The following is an 18,254-nucleotide window of genomic DNA, read 5'->3' as shown; positions in this document are numbered from 1 at the left end:
TTGTGTGTTGTAGTTGTGTGTTGTCAGTAGTGTGTTGTAGTTGTGTGTTGTCAGTTGTGTGTTGTCGGTAGTGTGTTGTAGTAGTGTGTTGTAGTAGTGTGTTGTCGGTAGTGTGTTGTAGTAGTGTGTTGTAGTAGTGTGTTGTCGGTAGTGTGTTGTAGTAGTGTGTTGTCAGTTGTGTGTTGTAGTAGTGTGTTGTAGTAGTGTGTTGTCGGTAGTGTGTTGTAGTAGTGTGTTGTCAGTTGTGTGTTGTAGTAGTGTGTTGTAGTAGTGTGTTGTCGGTAGTGTGTTGTAGTAGTGTGTTGTAGTAGTGTGTTGTGTGTTACTCATGTGTGCAGTGCCATGATGACTCAGCTCAGATCCTTTAACGTTATCATCATATGTCAGTCGTAGCCTCCATGTCTCACTAATCCTTCCTGACATTTCATCACAATGTGTGTAAACAAATATAACACAGGACATATTCACCCTTAGGCTGGTCACTGGATGTATTTAAATACATTTTAATATTACACACAATGTCACATAAACTGCACATTTTCCATCTTTTGAAGACAGAGGTCCACTTTCTCCACAACCAACAGCTTCTGTCTGATGGACAATGTTTGGTTCAGTAAATCCCGCTAACGGAGATGAATTCAGGATATAATTATCTAGATTTGTAATCGTAACATAGGCCTTTGATGATTTTGTTTATTTTACTTTCATTTTATAATTTTTTGCTGTAAATTTTTTTGTGCTTTTGTCATCATTTTGTGTTCTTGGAGTCATTTTGTAATTTTTATCTTATTTCTTACATTTATTAATTTATTGTTGTCAGAGTTTTTGGAGTCATTGTGTGTGTTTTATCCTCATTTTGTAATTTTTTGTTGTTGTTTTTTGTATGATTTTTTTTATAAATATATGTCACTGAGTTTTTGGAGTAATTTTTGTGTGTCTTTGTCATTTTTGTGAATTATTTTTGTCAATTTGTTTATTTTATTCTCATTTTGTAATTTTTTTGCTGGCTTTTATGTGTTTTGTGGTGTCTTTTTGTGCCTTTACTTTGAAAAGGCAGGATGTGGCCCATCTCTGGCACCCACAGAATAAATTGATCTGTAGAAAATATGGTGACGTGCTTCAGGTCTGAGGCAAGAGTGGACACAATAGAATTATACAGAATAGAACAAGAAGTAAAATAAAATAATATAAATATTGGAAGAAGATTAACAGGTATAGTTACAGATTTTTTATATTAATCTTCAATTAAGAGAAAACATGTACAGTGATTGTAAATGGTGTGTTTCACGTTTATTATACCTTTTTAAATTATTATAAAAAACATAGATAAATAAATATTGGGGCGGTGCAATTTGGCGCCCCTCCAGCACATGGCGCCCTAGGCGGCCGCCTGTTGAGAAGACCGGCCCTAATGTTGTGCACTATAGATCTAGTAAGTAGAAAAATGGCTTTTTCTGAAAAAATCTATTAGTGACTTTGAAGCAATTTTTTATTTTATTTTTTTGCTTCAGTGACACCTCAACATCAGTTTCCTTGTGAGACCAGGCTTTTGATGGCAACATTATTATTATTATTATTATTATTATTATTATTATTATTATTATTATTATTATTATTATTATTATTATTATTATTATTATTATTATTATGTTATCTATGTCAGAATTGAATGGATTTCTTACTGTACTTTGGTGTTCCTCCAAGTCTCTCCCCCGTCATTCTCCACACACACAACTTCCTCCTCCTCCAGGACATGCCATGTGTCACCGCTTGCCCCGTTTTTTGATCGTTTCTCTCACCATTGCAACACACTCAATAGTCCACTTAGTTCCACACATGCTCTGGTCGAGTGTGCGCTGCTGTGAGCCGGTGAGAACTTCACCATCTACTCTCGTAGCACCATTTTTCTGTTTTGTAAACTCCTTTCCTCTCCCTCTGAGTTCTGCCCATCACGGGTGATCTCTCATCCAAAGGTGCTCTGCTGCCACCTACAGGTCACCAGTTGGTCACTACATCATTGTACAAGTTAGATATTCACCGGAGAGCTTTGTCACACTGTCTCCTAGCAACCCCAGTCGAAAAACACAATTCACGTCTTTAGACGGGAATGGCACTCAATGAGTTAATGTTCAGTGAACATCAATTTTCGTCCTACTACTGATACCAAAATGGCAGTGGCTACCTGTACGGTTGCCGTATCAAAATACCGACATTCTATCCATGCGTAGCGCCCCTATTTGGCCAGTTTAGGTCACGTGACTAAGACTAAACCTAACCCTAACTCTAACCCCAATCTTAAAAATTGTTGCGATATTGGGTTATAACCTAATCCTAATCCTAACCCTAAACCTAAACGTAAGACGCTTCGTACGTGTACTTTGGTAACCGTACCAATAGCACCGGGGGTTGTCCGTACGGCAACCGTACAAATAAACACTTTCTACAAAAATGAAGCTTCACTCTGTTGACTTTTCTTATATTCAACTCTAAACTCTGACAGATCCATTTTTAGTAACGTAATCTTTTCTACATTGATGGATTCCTCTGATCATCCAACCACTTCAGTCGTTTCATGTCAGCGTTGGATGTTATTTTTATCAGGCTTGCTTTTTTATTCACTAACACAATCTTGTGCTGATGCAGAATATGTTAATAATAATATGTTTTTTTATTCATTCTGTGTACATTGGCTACATTTCATCATGGGTCACATGATCCATGCACGTATGCAGGATTCCTCATGTTGTCTGATGTCTTTTTAAATATATGTTCATATGATGATCAATGAAATAATAAAGTGAGCCCCACGTGGACACAGATCTTATTTACAGAGAAAATTCAATTAATATAATCCAGATTTTCCAGCCTGTAGATCACGGAACGTTGTTAAAAAAAGAGAATTATCTTCAGAATGTGGGTCAGTGAATGAGATAGCAAAGAAAATCTAATCCCCACGTTCCCAGGAGAGCCTTCACTGTTAGCTTTTCCCACTGGGAATTAAAGGTCCAACTTTCAAAGCGTTTCAGAAACAGACTGAGGGCTGAATGTCACTGAAATCAAACATCCTAATGTAGAGAACTGTCCTGATGCAAATGATTATATTCACATTAGAATTATCATTTTGAAAAATGGGCCAAAAACTGTCAAGACCCCCCTGATCATGTGACCTCATCGTCTGCTGGAATAAAACTTCCAGAGATTGAACATGGTCCTCATGCCTCAGAGAATGATAACAAGTCCATTTCGAATTCAAAAAATGTCTCAACCTTGTGGCCAGGACCCTCATTTGGGGTCGCAAAACACTGGCAGGGGGTCCCCAGATGCCTTCAAACAACTAGGAATATTTTTTTCAACAATTTCGTCCCATTTTTGCCTATTTTTACAATTTTTCTGCAACTACACCAAACTTGCCATATTTTAACCTATTTCCGTCACTTTTTCATACTTTTTTAATACATTTTTGCTACTCTACTCCCATTTCTGACACTTTTCTATCAAATTTCAATTTTCAGAGGCCTTTTTCAGTACCTATAAACTCTTTCCACCACTTTTCCACCTAATGTCACATATATTGACCCATTATTGTCACTTTTAACCTCTTTTCACCAGATTTCATGCTTATTTTTGCTAATTTCGCCACATTTACGATTTATTAAGCCCTTCCCACATTTCTGCCACTTTTAAGCCAATATTGCCGCTTTGAACTTTTTTCTACACCAAACATGCCTTATTTTAATTTATATTCATTACTTTTTCTTGCCATATTTTCGCTCCTTTTAATGCATTTTTGCTACATTACTCCCATTTCTGACAAATTCCATTGCCTTTATGCACTTTTTTCCCACTATCCAGACATTTTCAGAACTTACTGTATAAACGCTTTCCACCAAATGTCACATATATTGACTCATTATTGTCACTTTTAACCCATTTTCACTATATTTCATGTTTATTTTGGCCACATTCACGATTTCTCGTGCCTGTTATTTGCCAGTTTAAACTGCCGTAATTGTTTCTAGTTTTCAAATGAAATTACATTACATTATTGTTTGTGTTGTGTTGTGTTCAGAGAGGGAACACTACGTCCTGGTGATCGTCTCCTCAGTGTAGACGGCGTCCCACTGCACAACGCTAACCACAGCGACGCTCTCAGTGTGTTGGCACAATGTGGCCAAGAAGCTCTTTTTCAGATAGAGTACGATGTCTCCATCATGGGTGAGAGGACACACACACACACACACACACACACTGCTAGCTATTCCGTAAATCATTCACTTATTAACACAAATGAGAGTAATTGTGCCTGTTCTCCATCAGACGCCGTAACAAACGCCTCCGGTCCGTTATTGGTGGAGATCGTCAAGGTACCAGGGGCCACTTTAGGCATCACGCTGACATCAGCCAGCCATCGGAACAAGCAGGTCATTGTCATCGACAGGGTTAAACCTGCCAGTGTGGTGGACAGGTATGGGATGATACATGTTGTCCATGGAACTCCGTTAGCACCACACGCTGCTAGCCACACTAAAAAAAGAAGAATTACAAATCGTATTAATGATAAGTAGATCAATCTTTTTGAGCCAAGGTACATCTTCTCATTTAAAACAAATCCCACATCACACCACCAACTAAAAATGTTAAAAAGTTCAACTTCATCTAAGTGTCTGGAATAGGAATGGTAAATGGACTTGATTTTATATAGCGCTTTATCACCACTGAAACAGTCTCAAAGCGCTTTACATATCAGCTCATTCACCCAGTCACTCTCACATTCACACACCAGTGGGACAGGACTGCCATGCAAGGCGCTAGTCGACCACTGGGAGCAACTTAGGGTTCAGTGTCTTGCCCAAGGACACTTCGACACATAGTCAGGTACTGGGATCGAACCCTCAACCTCTCGATCAGAAGACGACCCTCTACCACCTGAGCCACGGTCAGGTGGTAGGAGTCAAATAAACATAAAAGTCTGCAGTCATTCTTATACGTGTTTTTAATAAGAATCAAATAATGGAAAAAAATAAATCTATTACTGTTTTTCACATTTATTTTGCCAATAACAATCTGCAGTCATTCTTATCAAAGTGTCTTGGTTAAAATCAAGTAAAAAGCTCCCAAAATGATTTGATCATCTTTCATATTTTGCACACTTGATACACATCATTACGATTATCACACGTTAACGTAGCTTTTTTTTGCTCATACAATAATTCATTAGTTTTGAAAAATGTTTTTTCGAACAATTGAGTGAAATTGAATAATTTCACACCTGGAGTTAAAAAAAACCCTGAAGTTGGCAATTATCAGCTGGAACAGAAGAAGTTAAGGTCACGTACTTTCATATGAATCTGAGGCTCTATTGAATAATAACTATTCATAGTACAAATATTCTGCTTAATTTCAAAATAAGAGCCCTATTTACAAAAGTGTTAAAGACTGATATTACATTAATTACAGGTACATGTTTCCAAGTATGAGTTTCTTGCCTAGTAAATAGTTTTTCTGCTGTGTGTTTTGGTTCTAATGCACATATATGAATAATAAATCTAATAAAACTCAAACGTTCACATTACTGTGTTGGTGAGTTGTTTCTCTTTCATTGATTAGCCTCTGTGGCTCCTCAGAACCTTTGCAGATGTGCAGGAGTTAGCGTTAGTGCAGGAGTTAGCGTTAGTGCACAGTGCACGCTCGATTAGAAACCAATACAATCCACACAGCCCATGGACTGCATTCATTGGCTGTAACTCACACAGACAGCAGAAGACCCCAAAGTGCCCTGAGCTCCAGTCGGACTCTAAAATATGCATGAAGTACTTGAACTTTATGTCAGTGGTGAAATGGGAACTAATAAATCTCAAAAAACATTTCCCCTGGGATGAAATCACGTAGTGATATGTCTGGAAGAAATGCATTCTGGGCTTTTTGTTTCCTATGTCAATCAATGTATGGATCACTGAGAGCATGCTTCTTATAAATCTAAATAATCTGTGTTCCGACGGCCAAATAAAACCTAAATGTGTCAGCAAAGAACAGCATTTTATTTTTTACATTATTAGTGATCAATGAGGCCATGTTAACTGGTTAGTCATAAGATAAAATGGACCCCATTTGATCCAGAACATTATTATATTTATTCTATTATTTGTTTTTATTATTTTATTTTATTACTTTATTGACCACGAACATGTGTGTGCCAACATTTTACAGGATTAATACACAAAATCAATTAGATTAACACATTTAAAAACCATGTCTGTACATTTATTAACAGGCACTGCAAGGACTCCTATCTAATGATGGGTCCTGTGGGACATGTGATGAGATCTATAATAAAAACTAGTGCAGTGCCTGTAGGAAGTATGTGTTACTATAGAAACGTGGGAGGTTAAGTAGCTTTTTAATGGATGGTTTACATGGTTTAATTCCTCTTTAATTCAGAATAAAAGATTCATTAGCAGTTCTTTATAGTATCCAAAATATAAAATCTAATAGAGAAGATTTAATGTCAGAAATTCATCAGAGTTTGTTCATCTTATAGATTCTGTTTGTGTACCTGCACATGTAGATAAAAAGTTCCAAATTCTACTAAAATCAGAGATTTTATAGATTCACCTTTTGGTAGAGGCGAAAATAAGGCATTGATCAAAAAAGAAATGATAAAGAAATGGCAGGTCAGATGTGACAGGAAGGAAATATTATAATTTACAGAAATCTATAAATGCACATGGTGTAAATAGGAAAAATAGAAAAGAGGAGATTATTTGAACTAAAACATATACAGGGTTGAATAAAACAATGGTTTTGTTTGGTAAAAGGGAAACGAATGAATGTGTGGAATGTAAGTTACAGAAAACATTGAACACATAATGTTTCAAAAGAGAAAATAAGGTTAAATCAAAAGAAAAGAGGAAGTGGAGCATTGAATGAATCAAGAAAACAGAGAGAGCTGTGATAGAACACTTGATATAGAGATGTACCATAGAATTTAGTTTATTATTATTATTATTATTATTATTATTATTATTATTATTATTATTATTATTATTATTATTATTTTATTATTATTATTATTATTATTATTATTATTATTTTTTTATTATTATTATTATTATTATTTTATTATTATTATTATTTCATGTGTGTTTTATTTATTTATTTATTTTTGATAGTGACATATAAGCTGCAGCTTTACTCCAGTACAGTAGGTGGCGCTATGCACTTCTTTAAGTTATGTTTGTAGCACGCCATTAAACTAAAATCATTTCTTTATAAATGTTAATCAGTGTCATTATTTAATGTGTTTTAAGCCCCATTTTAAATAAAAAAAAAAAGTCAAGTTTGATGACGTTGTTGGATCAGTAGTGTTTTAAATTCTAGTTACTCATTCATTTTGTGTCTTTTTTTTGGTGTAGAACGTTGTGTAAAAATCAAACACAGTTTAATCTAGAAATTCTAGCATTTTTAACCCTGAAAACGTACAATTCATCTCTTCATTGTTTTTTTCTTCTTTGTTTTTCCACTTCTGCTCCAGATGTGGAGCTCTGCATGCTGGAGACCACCTGCTGTCCATAGATGGAACCTCCACAGAGCATTGCACCGTCCTGGAGGCTACGCAGCTAATAGCTAGCACCACAGAGCTGGTTAAACTGGAAATCCTCCCATCACATCAGACCAGACTCACTGGAAAGCAACACGACACAGGTGGGTGGGACGGATTCTACACACTGCACCAGAACATGTGTGAACATCTGCTTTAGGCTCCTGACACATCAGCTTTAGTCACTAGAAGTTTGTGTTTCATACCTGAATCATTTTAGAAATGTGGAGTGTGAATGTTTGTTATGAGGATGTAGATATAGATAGATAGATAAATAGTTAGGTAGATGGATGGATGGATGGATGGATGGATGGATGGATAGATAGATAGATAGATAGATAGATAGATAGATAGATAGATAGATAGATAGATAGATAGATAGATAGATAGATAGATAGATAGATAGATAGATAGATGGATGGATGGATGGATGGATGGATGGATGGATGGATGGATGGATGGATGGGTAGGTAGGTATGATATTGATGAATTCATGTTGGGTGTGGGATACATATGTATGTGTATATACGTATATATGCATATGTGTGTATCCATAAAATGAAGAGTCCGTCCTTAAGACTGCTCTACTGTAAAGTGTCTTGAGATACCATTGGTTATGATTTGGTGCTATACAAATAAAAGATTGATTGATTGATTGATTGATGGATGATGGATGGATGGATGGGTGGATAGGTGGGTGGGTGGGTGGGTGGGTAGGTAGGTAGGTAGGTAGATAGATAGATAGATAGATAGATAGATAGATGGATGGATAGATGGATGTATAGATGGATGTATAGATGTATAGATGTATAGATAGATAGATAGCTCTATTTCAGATTGTAGGTCCATAAAAACCATACAAACAAACAAACACATATAAAAGGTTTAACAGTCAAATTTTAAAAGGCATTTATTCCAGTGTTTCCAGAGCTGAGACGTGCAGTGGGTGACTCTGTTTATAATGTTCACCAGTACAAGAACAATGTCATTTAGCGACTGATAAACCATAGATTAGATGTTTCAGCTTGGAGAGCGTTCACACAGGGAGTCACAAACATTTCACTGGAACTCTAGACATTTTTAACAGTATTTTCAGTGCATCATCATAGGACACTTTTTGAAGGCTCACTTTTTTATACTTTGTATATATATATGTATACAGTATATATATATATATATATATACACGGCAACCGTACAAATAGACACTTTCTTAAATTATCCCTGGGAAACCCAGAAATTTCATTAATTTTGTAAAATATCCCCAATAAACTAATAAACCAATAAAGCCTCGACACCACGTAAAATCAAAAGAGGACATGTCTGAGTAAAACCGGACGTATGGTCATCATACATATCATCATTATTACAGTAATGAAAGTAAAAAATTAAAATGCAGTGTTACAGTTTGGTCACCTGGGGAAGCTTTATACAGTTTTATTTCCTGTGAATATATGGAATGTTTATGTTGCATTGACTAAGGCATGAATGAAATATTAATTAGAAAATATTGACTCACTGGAACACATCTGTAACCTTTGCACACCAGGAAACACAATATATTGTTACTGTAAATATCATGTCTGCTATTGAAAACACTATATTACAATAGTTTGCACACACTTATCTATAATTTACAGTTCAGCTCCTGTAAACCCTTCTTAGAAATCAATGATTACTATTTGTTATCTCACGCTATGAGATGACGATTGTTGTCACTGTATTTATATAAATAAAGTTTAATTGAATCAATGTTCTGTGACCTTTGACAAATAAACAGTGGTTGTAAATATCAAACTACTTACAGTATTTGTAACTCTATGTAGTCCAGTCATCACATTTATAAACTATATTATTCGTCCTGGATCTGTGGACGCTCAGAAAATCAGCTGCTCACATTATTTTGACCTGAAATAATCTGATTTTCCACCGTTTGTAATTTTTCTCCAGTTTGTATTTACGTCATCCAGCGTAGCGTCATCATTAGGAGGATAAATCACTTCTTAATCGCTACGAAGAGGGTTACGCAGATGACGTTAGCGTTCTTATTGTCTATGACAAATCCGCCAAGAAGCCGCAGTGTTTGAAACTGTCGTCACCTGCGGTCACATGTTTTTTTCTGGTATAGAAATAGAATCAACTTCGCTTTTTAAAAAAGACAAACAAACAAAATAATGTTTTTATGATTTTAAAATCAATTAAAAATACACAGGTTTTTTTTCTGTATTTGGTTTTTCCTTTTTCCGAAATAACCAAAAAATAAAGGGTACACAAATGTTTATATTCTGTTTTTATCAAAAATTATAAAACTTCCGCTCACACATTTTGCTGAGTTGACACTAAAGTGTCTACAGCTCATCTTCAGACCGTAGTCCAACTACGGAAGAGGATTAGGGACAATTTTGATGGAGAAAATAATTTTGGGCGAATACAGTCCAAATGTTGCGATTAAAGTTGACATTTTCAGAAAAAAGTTGAAATAAAATGTTGAAATAAAATTGGAAAAAACAAGGTTAAAGTTGAAATTTCAAAAATCTATTCAAAATCCCATAATAAAAATCAAAGGTTTGCGATTAAAGTCAAATCTACGGAAGTGGACAAGGGCCAATTCACCATATACGACAACAGTGTCCATCTAAACTTTTAACCTTTATTCAACATATTTCACGCTTATTTTGGCAAATTTAACCACATTTGTGATTAGTCATGCTAATTATTTGTCATTTAAAACTAATTGTTCTAATATTGACACTCTGAACACTTTTTCTGTCTTTTTCTGTCTTCTCTACTTTGCAACTTTTACCCAATTTCTGTGGTTTTTAAATTCGCTGTATCGGACTGTTGTGGTGAAGTCGGGGGGCAAAGCTCTCAATTTACTGATCGATCTACGTTCCTACCCTCACCTATGGTCATGAGGTTTGGGTAATGACCGAAACACGATACAGGCGGCCGAAATGAGTTTCCTTCGCAGGGTGGCTGGGCGCACCCTTCGAGATAGGATGAGAAGCTCAGTCACTCGGGAGGAGCTCGGAGTAGAGTCGCTGCTCCTTCACGTCGAAAGGAGCCAGCTGAGGTGGCTCGGGCATCTGTTTCGGATGCCTCCTGGTCGCCTCCCTCGGGAGGTGTTTCAGGCATGTCCTATTGGGAAGAGGCCTCGTGGAAGGCCCAGGACACGCTGGAGGGACTATGTCTCTGAGCTGGCCTGGTGTCGCCTCGGGGTCCCCTCAGAACGGCTGGAGGAGGTGTGCGTGGATCGGGAGGTCTGGGCATCTCTGCTGAGACTGCTGCCTCCGCGACCCGACCCCGAATAAAAGCGGAAGAAAATGGATGGATGGCTTTTAAAATCCCATTTAACCAGCTTTTCCACCATTTTTGGTCACTTACATTTTCCTCTATTACAGTCTGTCCTGTTTTATTATAAAACAGTATTTTATTGATAGTGAGAGAGTGCATTTTTACTACTAATACCCTTCACTGGCAGTCGTTTTGGATTACTAGTCAAATTTAGAACAGAGGGGAAATTGCAGCAATTTAAAAAAAAAAAAAAAAAGCCATAGTTTCCCCGCCTACGCACATCAAAGTGGCAACGGGAAAAATCCCATTTGTTTAGCTGGGCTCCAACCTGTCGTCCTCTCTCTCTCACCAGCACTGATTGAGTCATACTCTGGCTGCGACTGCGACTTTGTACCTAATTAGTTGAAGGAGTGTTTCGTCACCCGCAGCCGAGCGACAGCTTTTCATCTGTGACAGAATTAGTGCCAGTGGATTTACAGCAGAGGCTGATTCCAGCGAGTGCTTTATGATCTGAGGTTAATGCTCAGTGCTGCGGGGGCTTCAGTGCATGTGACAAACGTGCACACAGCACAAGTAGAAGATTTTTTGACAAGAAATTTAGATAAGTATTATAAAAGACAAATGAAATACTCAAAACGACTTCAAAAACATGCAAAAATGAACAAGATGACATGAAAAACTATAAGAAAATACAACAAAATGCACAAAAATTACAACAAATCCATATCAAACAAATACACTAAATCATATCAAAATAGCTCCAAAGACATTTAAAATGTAAAATAAATGACATAAAAACAGAGAGAAATGACAAAATAAAAACAAAATTAAACCACACAGAGTCCAAAGACAAACACATTTTGAAAAATGACAGACAGAAAAACACCCAAAATAACAAAATAAAACAAAACAATAAACATAAAGAGATGTAAAACATACAAAATTACAAGAAAAAGTTAGAAATGCACTCAAATTACAACAAAACCGTACTAAAAATCAACAAAATGACAAACAAATACAGAAAATCACAACAAAATGACACAAAATGGCTCCAAAGACTTTCAAAATGTAAAGGAAATGAGAGAGAAACATAAAACAATCACAAAATGAAATAACAAAAAACCTGTTTTAGAAATTGACAGAAAAACACCCAAAAAAAAAAAGGTAAGAAAAAACCAACAAATTCACTCCAAAAATACAAAAAATAACAAAAAAAACACACAAAATGACTCCAAAGACAAACAAATTTTGAAAAATGAAAGAAAAACACACAAAATAACAAAAAAGACACAAAGTGACATTGAAAATGTACAAAATGAGAAGAAAAACTACAACAATGTGAACAAAAATTACAACAAAATCATATCAAACATCAACAAAATAAACAAATACACAAAATGACACAAAACATTCAAAATGTCAAAAATAAAATGGACTGAAAAACACAAAATAACAACAAAAAAATAAAATGACTGCAAAGACTGATTCCAGCGAGTGCTTTATGATCTGAGGTTAATGCTCAGTGCTGCGGGGGCTTCAGTGCATGTGACAAACGTGCACACAGCACAAGTAGAAGAAATTTAGATAAAATGTTAGAATAAAGAGCAGCGTTTATTAATTCTGTTCTTCTGTCCTCTCCATTTCTCTACTTGTAGGCGTTGTGTCTGTGGTGATGTTTTCCTGTTTTACCTTTTCAGTGTTGATGCTTTTTTCACCTGCTGTGTTTTTATCCTGTTTTTGTATCTGAATCAGATGTTTGCGGCCGCCAGAAAAGCAAAAATGAACAAGATGACAAGAAAAACTCTAAAAAATGCAAGAAAATGCACAAAAATTACAACAAATCCATATCAAACATCCAAAGACATTCAAAATGTAAAAATAAAAATGACAGAAAGACATACAAATAGACTAAAGAAAGACAAAAAAAAAAAAAACATACCAAATGTATCCTAAAACATATAAAAATTACATAAAGAAACCACACAAAAAGTGTCCAAAGACAAACATTTATTAAAAAACTAAAGAAAAAACATACTAAATAATAAAAAAAGTCACAAACTGACATTAAAAATGTACAAAATGACAAGAAAAACTCACAAATTACAACAATGTGAACAGAAATTACAACAAAATCAAACCAAACATTAACAAAATGACACAAAATGGCTCAAAAGACTTATAAATGTACAGTAAAAATTAAAATGACAGAAAGGCATACAGATAAACAACAGAAAGATAGAAAAAAAAATATTACAAAATGACATTTGAAAAAAACCCACAAAATTCAGCCAAAATACTTTTTTAGAAAATGACAGAAAAACACACAAATTAGTTAAAAATTAAAGAAAAACACACAAAATAACATCAAAGACATATAGGGCGTGTACTATTACAGACAAATGTTACACAGCTAAAACAGCTAGGGGTCAAATTGACCCCAAAGGAACACCAATGGGTGCGATATGCATTCAGCACATTGAAAAATATTATTATGATCATTTTATACCTATCAGATTAGCAACATTCATGAAATATGAAGCAAAAAAAGTCAGCTATTATTTTTGTATGACAAACATTGAATGGGGTTAAATTGACCCCAAAGATAACAGGAGGGTCAAACATCCAACACGACTCATCCAGCCCTATGTATGGCGTGTGTTCCAGTGACGATTCAGAAGTCGGACCACCCCCACTCTTGGGACCCGTGTGTAAACTTCTGTCACCCTCCAAACTCCACCCTCTGCAATACAAGCTCCACCCTCAACAAGTCGTGGACCCCCTCCAACAACAACAACATCAACAACATCGACTACTGCAAGTGTAAGAAACGCAAGGACACCAATGTCACAATAACGTAGTACACACTACACACACAATGAGTATATACTGTCTACTATACACTATTAGTATGAGTAGGATGGTGAGCGTTACCACTGAACTATACTTACAAGTTTCCCAAGATGCATTTGGAACCTACAAGGACAAAAACCTTGTTCACACTGAGGTTAAATATCTCTGTTGATTCTTCACCTTTACTTTGAAAGTTCTGAAAACATTTTAAAGGGATCCTTTACTGTTTTTACAAATTTGGCCTAAAGTCTTTGAAATGTACTTATTAGAAGATCTATGCCTAACAAAACACATTATGATGAACTATATTCATTTAAATAATGATCTAAAAATCTACTAAATGATCTAAAAATCAGGCTGAATGTTTCACTCCAATAGAAAACAATGGGATGTTTACAGGAAGTGGGGCCGTGTGACATCATCAATCACATGATTTCAAGATGGAGGAACACAGACTCTAAAACTGTAAAGTAATCCCATAAAGTGCCATTAATTAAACTAATATGGTGCAGAATAATGTGTTTTGTTAGACATAGATCTACTAATACGGACATTTCACAGATTTTAAGCCAAAATTGTAAAAACAATGGAGGATCCTTTAAGTGAGAAAGTGACCAAGTAGAATATCAACATGTGCTCATTTCATTTATAGAACACATTTCATGCTGACATTTCAGAGATTTCATATTGTCTGCCATTGTGCTACTGACAACATTTCCTGTTAACTTCAAAATAAGAGTCCTATTTACAAAAGCATTAAAAAGAAACTAATGGAGGACAAGAAGAGATGCTTTTATTTTTGAAAAAAGGATGTTTGACTTTTAGCTTGAAGTCGGTGTCATGTACTGAGTTCACATCGTACTGAGATTGTATATCCACGTACATGTGCACTACCGAAAAATGCATAGTCATTTTTGTTTATTTTTGTTTTCAAAGTGAACGGACACGTTTTATTTGTTTATTGGATTTTGTTAAAGTTGGGGTTATAATCTCAGTACAAAGGTAAACTCAGACCGTGACACCAGTCCCAGGACCATTTTACATTCTGCTCGCAATGCATCATGGGACGGTTGAGTATGACTAGAGTGTGCCCACCATGCATACTTAAAAAATATCTCCATATAGTATACATCCTGGTAATTCTCACGTAATCAATCTTTTCATACTATCTAATGTGAATGCACTACATAGTCAAACATAACCTTTTCAAAATAAAAGCATCTCTTCTTGTCTTCCATTTTTTTTAACTCATTTGTAAATGGGGCTCTTGTTTTGAAGTTAACAGGAAGTTTAGTCAGTAGCACAATGGAGGGTCTCTGAAATGTGTCTACGTGAGTTTTATGGATCAAATGAGCACATGTTGATATTCTACTTTGTCACTTTCTCACTTCAAAAGTTTTCAGAACTTTCAAATTAAAGGTGGAGAATCAACAGAGATATTTAGCCTCAGCGTGCTTCACTTTTTTGTCTTTGGTAAACGCTCATCATCCTAATCAAACTAGTATATAGTAGACAGTATATACTGTTGAGTGTGTAGTGTATGGTACGTTAGAATGTAATTTAAAACTAGTGTGCCCACTGTGCATACTTTAAAAATGTCCCCATATATTATACATCGGTGTATTTCTCACTTACTCATAATCTTTCTAATGGAAACGCACTACATACTCATTTTGATGTCACACTTAGCATGAGTTTTACGTTAGTGTGACATTTCAAACCAATGTCTTTATCTGATCAGTGACAATATTTTCTGAAATACTGAAATTAGGCTTTTTTTAAATTGTCTATATTTATTCCTTAGGTTCTAGGATAGTATGTACTAAGCTTACTTCTCTATGTCTGTGCTGCAGCTTTAGTATCGGCCAGTTTTTCCCCCGGCTCCACAACGACGTCCGGCCCCAGCAGTCAGAGCTCCAGCACCCTACCCAGGACTACAGTTCCCATGAGTCCTCGGAACTCCTTATTAAAGCGACGGCAGAGGAAAAAAGAGCACAAGAGCTCCTGTAGGTTCCTGTTTGTGTCTTTTAAATGACTAGTCAGCTTGTGTGGAGGGATGAGGATCTGATTAGCGTGTGTTCAGTGTCCTTGACGTCTAGTTCGGTGGGTCCAGGTGGTCAGGTGGTTCACGTTGAAACCAGTGAGGTGGTCCTAACAGGTGACCCTCTCAACGGCTTTGGAGTTCAGCTCCAGGGAGGAATATTCGCTACGGAGACACTTTCTGCACCACCTCTCATCAGATTCATAGAGCCTGACAGCTCTGCAGAGAGGTGAGAGAAATACACGCACTCACTGTCTTTGCATTTACAGAAAAATGTTAAAGGTCCATGTCATGTTATTTTTCACCATCATCTCCATTTATTCTAAGAACCCCAAAAACATAATATTTGAGGTTTATTTCCCCAAACTCGCCTGTTTTCCAGAGTTTTAGCCTCTGAAAAGTCACTTTCTGATCAACTCCACACAAACAGGCTGATTTGCGACCTACTTATGCATATTCATGAGTGGGCGTGTCTATAGACGGGACACTGCTGACTTCCTCCTCCTCGCACAGTGACGTAGGGCCAGAGAACGGCCCGCCCCCCTCCCACCCACTCTGTAGCCGAGATCATGCTGCTTTATAAACACCAGACAGAGCGTGGGGGCGGGGCGTTTGCCGGTACGTACATAGGCTGTAGGAAATACATAGATAGGACGCTAAAATGCTCACCTTCGTGGGCGTGTCTGTTTACATGTCAATCACGGCAGAGAGCTTCCTGGAGGCGTGGCTTCTCCAGCTCAGTGCCGCGTCAAATTCAATGAATGAAAAACCTAGAGAGCAAATATAAGCCAATTCTCAGTAGGGAAGGCTACAAAGGCAAAATAATTGAATAATGATAATAATGAACAATAGGCCAAAGATACACATGTTTTTGTACAAAAACGTTCCGGTGGAAGCCCACTTTGCCACAACTGTGCCAGTTTGTAACTGTAATATGTCACTAGATGATGCATTTTGGCTTGAAATAAACATATTGTACATTTTTATCCAAGTTTCTACTGTGCCATGCGTAAGGCTTTTTTCCGTTCCACTCTTTGATACAGTTACATATGGGTGTTATTCAGCAAAGCTGTGACCAATCAGAATGCTTGATATGTCGTTGCTAAGCTCAGAGCCTGTCGAAATTGGTGATATCAAACACTATGGGAGTGGCTTTAGCCCTGGCCAATCAGAGCTGAATAAAGGATGGACCGGCCATTCATGGCTGAATGTTTGTAATGGTGGTGTTTATCTGATGACACTATTTTGATTTATCAAAATAAGTAGTTTTATGCTCATTGGATCAACTTTTGATAAGAAACAACAAAGGTATGACACCATTTGTCATCATTGCTGACTTTTTCCTCTGTGTATTTTCCGATATTGTGGTGTTGTTTTGGTATATCAGTGGATTCAGCTCAGCCTGTAATTTTACGTAGGCTCTTGTTATAGAGCTCTATGTTTATTTTGTGACTCACAGCAGTGGGAAAACCCAAGTTTGCTGAGTTGTCGACTTTTCCCTCTTTGAACATAATGTCCTGGTGTGTGTGTGCTGTGAATGTGGGTGAGCTACAGTTTTAGCTTCTATAGTTTCTTAGGATTACAGAGATGTATAGAATGTTCTTCACAACATTTAGACCCGTGAGAGTCACGGAGGGTGGAGCTGCCCCCACCGGCGGGTCCGATGAGGTTGTAGAGGTTAAAGATTCATACATTTTCCCAGAATGCACTAGGGTAGTTCTAGTTTTCCTAAATGCGGTCACTCACAACCACTGTCACCATGGTAACGGTTGTCTGTAGGTGTGGCCTGCTGCAGGTCGGAGACCGTCTGCTGTCAATCAACGGAATCGCCACCGAAGACGGAACGCTGGAGGAAGCCAATCAGCTTCTCCGAGACGCAGCTCTGACCAATAAGGTCTCACTGGAGATCGAGTTCGATGTCGCAGGTTTGTGATGTCAACACAAATTCATGCACGTTTTATTTATTTGTACTTTATTTTGTTATTGGTTAGAGATGGACAATATTATCGGCCGATATTTGCCATAAAATGTAATAGTGGTTGACATCGGTATCGATATTTCCACTGATTTCAAATAAATATTCAGGTTTTACACAGACGATGTTTAATTGTGGAATACGACCAGTGAACATCACATTAAAAGTAGGATTAACCTGTTGTTTCTATGGAGATGTTTATATTGTGGCCAAATTCGATGTGAGGAACGACCCCAAGTATTGGACAATTTTGACATATCAGATATTGGTTAAAAGCTAATATCGAACATCCCTAGTATTGAGATGTTTGACATATTGCCCAAGTTGAAATAAAAAAAAGATAAATAATAAAAGATAAATGAGTCAATGACGTATAATGAGTTCACTGCGTATTTCATAAAATGCTTGCATGAATATTATGATGGAAATAAATATGAAAATACTTTTAAAATTTTGTAAAACAGGGCAGAAAATAAATTAGAATAGATTTAGTCATTT

At 36.5% G+C, this 18,254-nt stretch overlaps 1 protein-coding gene across 1 annotated transcript in view; it reads left to right on the top strand.

The window, feature by feature from the left end:
- The window catches only part of grip2b (glutamate receptor interacting protein 2b), a 163,106-nt gene that overhangs the window by 103,141 nt on the left and 41,711 nt on the right, over positions 1-18,254 (top strand). Inside the window, exons 7-13 of the mRNA XM_028447334.1 lie at positions 4,070-4,215; positions 4,318-4,465; positions 7,532-7,701; positions 13,555-13,710; positions 15,594-15,746; positions 15,824-16,010; positions 17,561-17,706. Coding sequence (XP_028303135.1) covers positions 4,070-4,215; positions 4,318-4,465; positions 7,532-7,701; positions 13,555-13,710; positions 15,594-15,746; positions 15,824-16,010; positions 17,561-17,706 — 1,106 coding nt within the window. The remainder of the gene's footprint in view (positions 1-4,069; positions 4,216-4,317; positions 4,466-7,531; positions 7,702-13,554; positions 13,711-15,593; positions 15,747-15,823; positions 16,011-17,560; positions 17,707-18,254) is intronic.

Source organism: Gouania willdenowi, chromosome 5 (assembly GCF_900634775.1).
Source record: "Gouania willdenowi chromosome 5, fGouWil2.1, whole genome shotgun sequence".
In the NCBI taxonomy this organism is placed as follows: Eukaryota; Metazoa; Chordata; class Actinopteri; order Blenniiformes; family Gobiesocidae; genus Gouania; species Gouania willdenowi.
This window is presented reverse-complemented; position numbering and strand designations above follow the sequence as displayed.